The sequence below is a fragment of the Solanum verrucosum genome, unplaced genomic scaffold (genome assembly GCF_900185275.1).
Source record: "Solanum verrucosum unplaced genomic scaffold, falcon-dt-bn FXZP01000201.1, whole genome shotgun sequence".
NCBI classification, from domain to species: Eukaryota; Viridiplantae; Streptophyta; class Magnoliopsida; order Solanales; family Solanaceae; genus Solanum; species Solanum verrucosum.
The window spans coordinates 81,485-93,279 of record NW_026020079.1 but is presented as its reverse complement, the minus strand read 5'-3'; the positions used below and the strand labels follow the sequence as shown (position 1 = coordinate 93,279).

The following is an 11,795-nucleotide window of genomic DNA, read 5'->3' as shown; positions in this document are numbered from 1 at the left end:
TCTAATGCATCAAATTAAGCACATATACCAATCATACCTCCCCAATGGTGAACTATACGATAATCATGTCATAGTGGTGACCCTACTTAGCCGAGATGGCCATCTTGGTGGTGTAATGACGGAGTAAGAATCAGCCCACCAGACATGTTTGTCGTGGTATTATGGTGACAAAGTAAGAATCTACCCACCAGACATGCATGCAGTGGTGTTGTGGTGATTCAGTAAGCATCTACCCACTAGACATGCGTGGTGGTATGGTAAACTATAGTACTATAGCTTCCTACCGACTTTACCCCATTGGTAGTGCAACATGAAGTCATAACCACTATCATCTACCAAGCAAAACATGTTCATATCGAGTGTATCTAATAGTTATACCACATATGCAATCTAACTCTAAGAATGCAACCTAAATAGGCCACTTCAAGACTCGTGAATTGTAACTATGTACATGTAACATATAAAGCTTTCAAATAGCATATAAATATGCCTACTCTATACTTAAACAATAGCTAGAAGGTTTAGATGTCATAAGGAATCCAATAGCCTTATGAATGATGTACCAAATCTATTTACAACGCCTTCATGTATAGCTTGAACAAGAGATCATATATTTTTATTTATATTTGATCAACTCATACATATATTTTATCCATAAGGTGCTTCTTTTACCCGTGTCAAAAATTATGTAATTTTACTCTGTTTATAAACTTATTGTGTCGATGATCACCAATAGTTCTTAATGTTTTTCATGAAACTCACATACACAACTACTTTTAAATGAAAACACATATAGGACCAGCTCACAGTGCTCACGATAAGGGATCTCCAAACACAATTTACAACTACGAAAACAATTGTATATATATCGCCATTTTCATCATATTCATATATTTTAATATTATAAAAATTATAGAAAATCACCATGTTTTTCCAACCTTTTAACCGAACCATACAATACCTCAATAGGAGTTGAAAACATAGGAATACTAGTCCAATCAACGATGTATATTGGTTCTTGAAAATAGAGGAAAGGGGTATCTAACCTTTATTTGAGTCCTTTAACATAATACAATGTCTGGATTATCTCTTGCTCCTGCAATATAAAACAACAACCAATGAAAATTCAACTTTAAATTGTTATACAACACATCCAAGTCATTTAGTCTATTCAACAAAACACATGATGGGCGTAAATTCAAGAGAAATTTAAATCAATAGGTGTTCGTAGTATTAATCCATTCATATTACCAACAACAATACACTACACTTAAATGACTCTAATACATTAACCTCCATCCACAAGACCAGTGCACACATCCCTCACCAAAAACATCAATTAACATGAGGGGAAATTTTTCTCACGACTCCCTATTACCATCCTATGAGTTGTACCCATAGAATATAGCTAAAACATGAAGAACATCACATACATGAGAGAAGGGAACATGTACATACCTTACTTGAAGCAGATGTTGTCCCTTAAGATTGTATTTAACCAAGAAGAAATGTTGTCTCTTCACTCCAAAGACAGACTTAAGTGAATAATATGCTTGGTTGAGGAACAATACTTGATTCTTGGTTGATTTCTCAATTAGGGCTTTTGGAGAGGAGAGGGCTTCAAGAACCAAAAAAGAGGAGCTTCATAAATAACTTAGGAACTGTCTCTAATGAATTCACCTCATACATATCATTTTAAAAATATTTGTAATGACATAACATGTGCTACTCACGTTCCCAACACAACCAATTTAGGTTTCTGCGTAGTTCATAGTAAACAAGCATATCTATTTTCTCTGAAGTCTTATTGATGAGTGATTTATTTCATTAAACTACACTCACATGTATTTAATTTTATATATTATATAACCTCAAAATCCTCATATGCTAGGAGATATGATTATCTCAATTTAGACCACATATGAGATTATATGAAATAATCTGTCGTAATGTAACCTTCTAACTAGTAACCTTATTATGACACTTATGTTGATGCACAATGAGTAACAACCAATATGATCATCCCTTTAGAACCTTATTCTCCTGGCAACTTATCAACAAACAACGTAAGATGAAAAATATAGTTTTGGACGCATATATCTTTAGCTTACTGAGTTAGTTACCTTAAAATATACGGGGCGTTACAATTTGGCTTGCCTACCTTTGTTTATATGACATATTGTTACTCAGGTCATGACCTTAACGGTCAGCTTAGTATTTCAAATGCTGTGTTACCTGACCTTTTGGGCCCTTAGTTTAATTAGCTAGTATATTTTAGTGACTAACTTGATCGAATACGGTTTTGAGTTCCACTCACGCCTCTCCTAGTTTTGGGGGTGAAATAAACAATACTGAAATGTAGATTGATCATTCATACATTGCACCCCTCTTAAGAATAGGAAAATTAGTTATTCATGACATAAATTAAAAAAGTAATACCAACATTATCAGCTATAATAGTTATTGAGTTGAATCCCTACATAAATGAATCTTCAAAAGCCTTCAATCACAAGAAGGTTCCCAGATCTCTAACTATAAGATTCTTCCTAATTGTAAGGGTTTTGTAGAGAGTGTACTATGAATTTTAAAGAGTGTAAAGAAAGTGTTCTCTCATTTCAAAATCTATTTATATTTTTGAGAAAATATTCACAAAAATGCTCTTCGAGACAATTTAATGATCTTAATTGAACTCACATAATTGTTTGGCAATACACCAATATGTCACTCACATCGTTGAATCGGTTTGTGCAATTGATTTCTTTTTTCAGGCAACTGTGAATTTGGAAGATACTCTAGACCTTTGCTGAGTCAATTCAATAATATTATGAATGTCCTTTTTGTGTCGCCAACTTGATGAGCATTTAAAAGGTAGCGGCTGCTATTTTAGGAGAGCTGAAAGTCAGTTTACTATGCTTCAAACTTGATGCGCAATGCTTAGTGCAAACTTGACTACCTTTTTCTTCTTTTGCTTTCTTCCTCTTCTTTTCAACTCCAAGGTATCCTTAGAACTTTCATAGTTGAAATATTATTAAATTATGATCAAAAGGGGTATAAATAAGCATTGAGGACATTACTTTTTTATGAGGAAAAAGCCTGAAATGAGTCCTAAATCTCCAACTCATCATTATTTTCTTAAAAAATATTTGATAATACAAAAATTTAGTCAAGTTATATATAACGTCCTCCAAAAAAAAGAATATTTGCATTGTTTAAGAAATTAATCATTTCTAAGAATTATAATGCTTTCTTTCCAAAAAAAAATTGTTAACACTTCAAAATTTTGTTGTAATATACCAGAATATCTTGATAGTATTTTATTTGAAAAATATTAATTAAATAAATAAATACAAGTTATTTTGAATGTTAAATGCACTCTTGGCATTATCAAAATTAAAATATAAATCAAATTAGAAAGTAAATACAAAGAATTTAATTTCCATGAAGACAAACAACTGGATACAAATCAAGAGTGCAAAAGATTAATATCTACAGTATTTTTTTTTTTTTTTTTTAAAAGTTATATAAAGTATACATATTTCTGTGTATTTCTTATTTTTAAATATGTATCTATATAGTCCATATTAAATATGGTGATGAATTGTTTATGGTTAATTTATTAGTAGATAGTAGAGTGAAAATTTTTACCAAAAAAAATGTCTGATCTATAAACAAACTCAAAAATGGATAGGTCAACAAAAAATCTAAGTTCTCATATTTTTATATATCATTTTATAAGGTAGAAAAACAAAGAAGTTCAATTTTATGAAATTAAGACATAAGATATTATGATTTTTTTTTTTTTAATTTCACTACCTTCAATTTATCCAAGCTCATCCAATAAAAAAGATTTAAATTTTCTGGACATGTCCACTTCAATTTATCCTCAATAAATGATATAGAGATAAAATAGACATGCTAGATATGGTGGGCGAGTCCCAAGAATTCTTTATGATTTGAAAAATAAAGTTGCGTTTAGATTTAACAAGTAGAAGGAAAAAATTGCAAGAAAGTTTTGTGAGGAGAAAGAAAAAGAAGAAGAAAAAGTTTAAAATGGGTGAGAAAAAGTAAGGATATTGAAAGAAAATGTTACCTCTTAAAACATAGCTTGCACCATCGAATTCACCTCCACTCCTCCTCCAACCACTATAATCCAGCCAGGTCAAGTGGAACCTCCTCTGAAAGATACTTTCAAACTCAATATTGACGGATCCTTCGACTCCTTAAACCGCATAGGAGGCATCGGAGGGGCAATTCGGGACGACCTGGGAAACTCGAAAGTTGATTTCCACTACAAATTGATGGGAATTACCTCTACCCATATGGAAATTCTTTCCTTACTTAAAGGAGCAGAGTTGGCCGACTAATTTCACCTCAAGCCTTTGGAGATATAGACCAATTCCAGCGATATAATACGAATTCTAACCCAAGATACTAATCTAATCTATAAACCTCCTGTTTCCTTATGCAGGTATTGGCTGGAAAAACTAGGGAATCTGACAATCCAACATAATTTTAGGGAGAGCAACAAATTAGCACACATACTAGCAACTTATGCGAGGAAAAATGGTATTAAAGAATGTATAATCCTCCTAACACCATCCTTATAGACGCTGCAACTACTAGAAGATCAGCATGTATACACTATCACTTAAAAATTGTCAGCCAGAACTTTTAATAATCTAGTAAAATATGGGTATACTAATATCTCTGATGTAGTATTATCATATGTAACTTTTCCTCAACCTTTATTGATTTATTAGATATATAATATCCTTTATTACCAAAATAAAAAAAGAAATGGGTAATTTATGGGTCCCACAATGTACAGATTGTGTGCGCATAGCCTTATCTTATCTTTTAATGTTTCCTTTTAGGCGACTAGAAAGATGTTATTTGTATGATCCGTTCTAGTGACAACATTTCTATTCTATTTTATTAATGTAAGAATCATTTTTTTGCTTTGTTTGCCAGATTAGTATGCTTTGTTTTCTAAAAACGCTTCTCTCATAGCCCAAGAAATCCTCACACCAATGAAAATATGTGCGCCTCACATGAGCGAGTATAATTTTTTATCGAGAATTTCATTTCTTTAAATTTTTACGAATTCGACCTAATAGGAGTAGGTTATAGCATAAAATTGGTTCTCTATTAATGTCCTAATTAAATTGTTGTATATTCATAATTTGTTTGGGTTCTCGACTTTTAGTTGGTGAAAATAAACTAAAATATTTACATCATTCCTTTTGATCCTTCCGATATATAATTTTTTTAATAGAGCTTAATGAAAAAATTTATTAATCAGAATTATTGAATAAATCAAGTAAGTGAATAATAGGTAAAACATTTTATAGACAATGTTTTGGAAATTTCAGTAATGAATAGACAAAACTTATCATAGATACATTGAAACAAAATACTTGAGTTTAGAAATATAATCATTCATTCGTCATTCCCTTGTAGAGATAGAATTATACAATGAAACAAAGAAACATGCATGCATATGTATTATAGTTTGTTTTGCGATATGGTAATGAGAATTTAGAATTTCTCCAAACTATTCCTTTTTGTACAAGCCTGCATTGGGTGATTTGCAATGATTTAGAAAAGGATAAATTAACAGTTGAGGGTGATCGATCAAGATGTTTTTCAAGTGCAACAAATTGCCAACTAAAAGTGAAGAAATAGTTTTAATCTTAATTTTTGTTTTTGTTATACCGTATTTATGGATTGTGATGAATCCTAAAAAAGATATAATAAGGAATATGAGCACCTACAAATTGAACAAACAGATCTTCATATTAGCAGGGCAAAGTAATATGGCAGGTCAAGGAGGAGTATCTTACTCTTATTGGGATGGTATTATACCACCCGATTGTCAATCTAATGAAGATATTTTAAGGGTTAATGTTGATTTGCATTGGGAAATAGCTAAGGAGCCTCTAAATTATGGGGTTGATTGTCTTCGCAATTGTGGTATTGGGCCTGGAATGGCATTTGCTAATGCAATTCTTAACAAGGATCCAAATTTTGGTGTAATAGGTTTAGTTCCTTGCTCTGTGTCTGGAAAAGGAATTCGCTATTGGTCACGCGGGAATATTCCATATGACCAATTGGTGAAAAAAGTCAACTTTTCTCTTAAAGATGGAGGACAACTTCGAGGACTCTTGTGGTTTCATGGTGAGAGTGATACAAGGACCAAGTTTGATGCAACTCGTTACAAACCCAAATTCCAAAAATTCATTCAAAACTTGCGCACTGACTTAAACTTTCCTCACCTTCCACTTCTCATGGTACATTCCTGCCCCTCTTATTCTTTTATATATATATATATATATATATTAAAAGTTAAAAATAAAAAAAATCATATTGTTTCTGATATTATCATAGGCTATACATTAGGTACATGCCAAGATACAAATTGAAAAAATCATATTGCTTCTGATATTATCTTAGGGTATGCTTTAGGTACATGTCAAGACAGAGTATTGGTAGTAGAATCTGAAAGTGCCAGGTGTTGCTATCTACATATATAATATTGTTAGTTTTGGTGCACCTGTAAAACTCATGGGGGGTCAATTTGGTTGTGTCAAATTCTTGTAGACTCCTCTAATTTGCCTAACTTATGTTTTTGAACGAGCATGATTCTAATTGTATGTGTTTCGTGAAAATGGTAAATAAAAATAGAAGACTATGAAAAATTATTTGATTAGAAAGGTCTAAAAATATCTATATGTGATCTACCCTATAAAAACATAGAATAATTGTGATTCAAGACATAATTAATTGTATGTCTTTCGCAACAAACATTTAGATTGATGTACCCTCTTCAAGTCTACTTGGACTTGAGACATAACTTATTAACTTTAAACTTTTTAATTACTTCTTCAAACTAACTCATATTGAAGTATTGTTTATTCCATATTATAAAATCAGGAATGGATAGAAATTGTATCTCGATAACCTTAAGCATGAACTAAGGCAGGGCTCATAACTCAATTTAAGTTGATGAAGAAACGTTTGTGCTCTTCACTTCTTTTGGGCATGTCTTGCATCTCATCTTCACACTTGAATGCTTATGATTTTCTCTCTCTTTTTTATTCGCTCCTTTTATTTTAATATTAGTTAATAAGTCCGCATTTTACGTGATTATTTGTATAAATAAGATAAACTAATTAAATAACACTCATAAATTTGTCATAATCAGATTATGCTATGAAATACATATTTTATTTGGGTTACTTTCTTTCATTCCTTTCTAATGAAACTTATAACTCGGAAGAATTCTAATAAAAATTAATACTACAATATACACAAATAAATTCCTCTTTGGAAAGATTAGAGCTTCTCGAAATGAGATGGCATCAACACATTAAACTTATCATAACATTAATGTTAACATGTTTCCTCGTTTTCCCTTATCCAAATAATTGTTGACACGATTTTTTTTGTTGAGTAAAGTTTATAAAAAACACACCTAAATTGTATCTTTTTTTTTTTTGGTTTAATATCTAAACTATTTGGAGTAGGAGAAACACACCTATATTATCACTCATTAGTTTGACAAACATACCTTAATGCTGATTGGACTAAATAAACTTAGGCGCATCTGGCCTTGATTTTTCATCAGAATTTTATTTTACTAACACGTTTTTTTTCTTCATATTTATCCTTCCTTTTAACGGGGTTCTCAAGAACTTTATATTTTCTATGAAAATAGTTTAGAAATAATTAAAAAGCCAATAGTAAAAAGTAGTCTTTTAACTTTTAGGAAAAATTATCCAAATAACATCTTATTTTATCATAATCTCTAAAATTTCCTATCATTTAAAAAAAAATTAAAAATCTACTCTCAATACATCACTTTCCTCTTGCTGATACATTCCTAAAAAATTTATCCTTATTTTTTATATTGGAAATATATTTTAACCCAATAATTCAATTAATATGAACTAGAAGGAGTATCATAAAATAATTTTATAAGTGTAACTGATATTACTAAAGACAAATTAATAAGAGAATTAAGGATTATAATTTGCTAATTATTTGCTTTTTCTTATGATATTTGTTAACTGATATTTAACTTACAAAAAAATTATAGAAGTGAATAGGAGTATGTCTCTATCTTATCAACAAAAATCAATATCAATATCAAGAAGAGTGATAGAGATGATTTTCATAGTTAACTAAAGATTTTGTATTTGAACGTTCAAAATTGATGAACATATAGATGAAAGGTCATACTAAACAATTTCTAGTGATTTCATGAGCTAAAATCATTAACATTTCTTCAATATATAATTATGTATTAAGTACACAATGTTACTTATGATTAAACAATTAAAGAGAATCCTCAAAGTGTTCACCCATTGAAAATTGCCCAAAAAATTAATATCTTGCTTTATTAGTAGGCTATAACTACAACACACAACATATATTGCTACAAAATATGATGTGATTATATATGAATTTTCTTCTGGCTAAACTCTTTTGTATGATATTTTTTTTCTTAGCAATATGCATGATAAAAAATTAATTACAAGTTTTTCATGATTTGTGACTAAGAACTTATACTTATTGCTACAAAAGTTTCCTATTATATTGTAGTTATAATGATAAAGCATTCTTATAACGAAAAATATATTTATTATAAGTGATTTTGTTTTTTGCCATGACAAATACATTGATATTTATCTTCATAGAATTATCAACGTACGCTCACCAAAAATTTGTTTAAATTTGGTATAATCAGTTGATAAAATAATAATATATAGCAATCTATTTATTTAATTATTAATCCTTAGTTACTAATTGTACTTACATTTGAAAATTATTAATTAATTCAATTTAATAGTAAACCATAAAATTATTATTCAAATAGGCGAGGTTTAAATGAAATAATAATTATAGAATAAGTTGATCAAGATAAAACACGAGTGAAATCTGATAAAATTATATTTCAAATTTACCAGTCAGATCCGATAAGATTGAACCAAATAAAATGATTAACACAGATAATTATATTATATCGATAAAGATATTATTATAATGATACTTGGTGTTTGATTTTATAATAAAATTTATGTCAGATATTCTAATTGAAGTGATTTTACAGGTAATCCTACATGTTCCAAGTCCATGGTTTAAAGGAAAGTTTGTAGATATAGTGAGACAAGCTCAAATAGATGTTGAACTTCCAAATGCAGTGAAGGTTGACGCAAACGGATTACCATTGAATCCTGATGGTATTCATCTCACAACTGCAGCACAAATTCGACTTGCTAATATGTTGGCTGACGCATTTCTTTCTTCCAACTTTACAGCACCCACCAAAACTGAATATCACATGATATGATGTCACAACTATAAAATCAAGGATTTATTCATTTTGAAATTGTTTCATCTTTCAGACTTATTATTTGTTGAATAATTTTTCTAAAAGTCTGCTTTAATTTAATTTGTAGAATGAACAACATAACTGAATTAGGAAGATGACCTTACAAGAATCGATAAGACGACATAAATGATAACCTTCCGTTGAGTGATACTTTTTTTATTACTCTCTTCATTCCTTTTTATATGTCATCCCTTTCTATAAATAGTTGGATCATATTACTTATCATTTCATAATATCAATGCATAAATTATAATATTCTTCGTCTTATACCCCTGATAGAGTAGTTAATTCATTTTGAAAATATATAATTTGACCAACCTAGAAAAACTAATAAGTAATTAATATTATTCATTGAAGTACTTCATACATTGATTAATTACTCTCTCCATTCACTTTTCTATAAAATATAATTTTGAAAATAAATTCAAAAATTTAAATAGTCATCATAATGCATTTTCATTTTTGAAATCGAGCATATTCATCATTTATTGAAAAGTTCACTTCAGAAAATATTGAATAAGGGTAGAAAAGTAAAATAACTTAATTTCTTAATGCAAGTGCAATCTAAAAAGGTGACATATAAAAAGGAACGAAGGGAGTATATATATATATATATATATATATATATATATATATATATATATATATATATTTATTTTTATTTTTTAAAATCATATAAATCAAGTTCAAATACAATCAACGCAACATCGTTTTTGAGAATTGTAGTAAATATTAATTAGTAAGGAGTTGAAGAGGAAATCGATTTCACGGCATATGTGAGAATTTTTAGACGTCCAATGTAAGATTGACCCAAACTCCATACCTTAGATCTTGAAGATTACCTAGAATTTGCAAGTATTAAAGGCTCCTCTCCTCCCACGAATCGTGATTCTCCAGCTCTTTCTGTTCGCCACCAATTTTCCAGCAATGCTTCCTTCGGTGTTGCTGGAAGTTGATAGTGATGTTTCATCTACTTGCTTAATGGAGGCTCTTTCTATTTTTGTCTTTGTGTCTTTTTGTTTTTTCCATATTGGACTTTTTCGTAGGCCTTATCCTTAGTAGGCGTTTGGCCATGCGATACCATATCATGATATGATGTCGTGAGATGGAATAAGCGTTTGGACATGCGATTTTACGCTGATTCCATCTCATGATTCCATATCATGAGAGGTGATACCATATTCTCCAAAAACCATGATATGGAATCACCATGTGATTCCATATCATGATTTGAGATATTTTAATATAATAATTGATCCATGAGTTTATATTTTGTTAAAACAACCCCACATTTATATCTACTAACCATTTGTTTCATATGTAAATAAAATTTATAATCACATCATTACTTTTTAAAATTTATTATTCTCACCAATATAAAATTTATTATCACTTTAAATTTGGTGAATATAAATGATAAAGTGGAAATTCATTTGGTGAATATAAATGAGAACGAAGGGAGTAATACTTTTTTGATTTTTCATAGTAAAAAAAAACGTCTTAATCTTATGACTAAGCATAATATTGATAAAAGACAATTTTCATTGGCGGTGCCGCACTTTCTTAATCTTAGTATTTGCAAAATGTTCGTTCACATGACTGAAGGATATCAAGTCCAAATTGATTGAGGACTTGGGAAAATTTGATCAACTAGTTATTAATATTTAGTCAAGTGGACTAGTTATAATTTTTTTGATTAAATTTTATTAGAAGTGTTTTTGACTCAAACTTGTGGTAACTTTTTAAAATTTCGTTATTCAATAATATTTAACTATTGATTTTTCTTGTAAATAGTTAGAAGTTAGTGATGTTTGTTAATTTTTATCTCAGTGCATTTAACTTCTAAGTTAATATTTAATCACCAATGTATGTTTTTTTTCTACTTTATAGGTTATTTGTAAGAGTAGTTGAGAGATATGAGCATATCAAGTACAATTTATGTTCAATTTTTTAAATTAAATTAAAGTTAGATGAAACAATTATTTAACTGAAGAACAAATAACTTTGTAATAATTTATTATGCGATTTTATAATTTTTGTTTGTTTGATAAGATTGAATAAACAATTGGGACTATTTTAATAGTTTTACAACTTATGAGATTTTTATGTTTATGAGAAAATATACAACACAAAAATTCCATATCGCATGTCCAAACAAATCTTCAATTTCATCTCATGATTCCATATCATGATTCCATATCATAACCATATCGCATGGCCAAACGGGCCCTAATAGTGTCTTTTTCTTTTTCCTATTTGTTGGTCCTTTTGTTATTAATAGAAGGAAAATCAATATAGCAAACATCAATATTTATATACAGTTTATGTTATTTATGTTATATGGATATAACTATAGCAAACTTTATTATACACAAATTGTTAGTTTATTTTCTAATTTTAT

The 11,795-nt window shown here is 29.3% G+C and overlaps 1 protein-coding gene across 1 annotated transcript; it reads left to right on the top strand.

Annotated features, from left to right (window-relative positions):
- Positions 1 to 5,639: 5,639 nt before the first annotated feature.
- LOC125824232 (probable carbohydrate esterase At4g34215) lies at positions 5,640 to 9,352 on the top strand. The gene is made up of 2 exons (XM_049503580.1): positions 5,640 to 6,290; positions 9,113 to 9,352. Exons 1-2 carry the CDS (start codon positions 5,640 to 5,642, stop codon positions 9,350 to 9,352), a joined length of 891 nt encoding a protein of 296 aa, XP_049359537.1.
- The last annotated feature ends 2,443 nt before the right edge of the window (positions 9,353 to 11,795 follow it).

Bases quoted from the DNA above. Each gene is read 5' to 3' on its own strand.
- LOC125824232 (XM_049503580.1), top strand. From the start codon at position 5,640: ATGTTTTTCAAGTGCAACAAATTGCCAACTAAAAGTGAAGAAATAGTT. The intron at 6,291-9,112 runs GTACATTCCTGC...GTGATTTTACAG, and splicing joins CTCACCTTCCACTTCTCATG to GTAATCCTACATGTTCCAAG.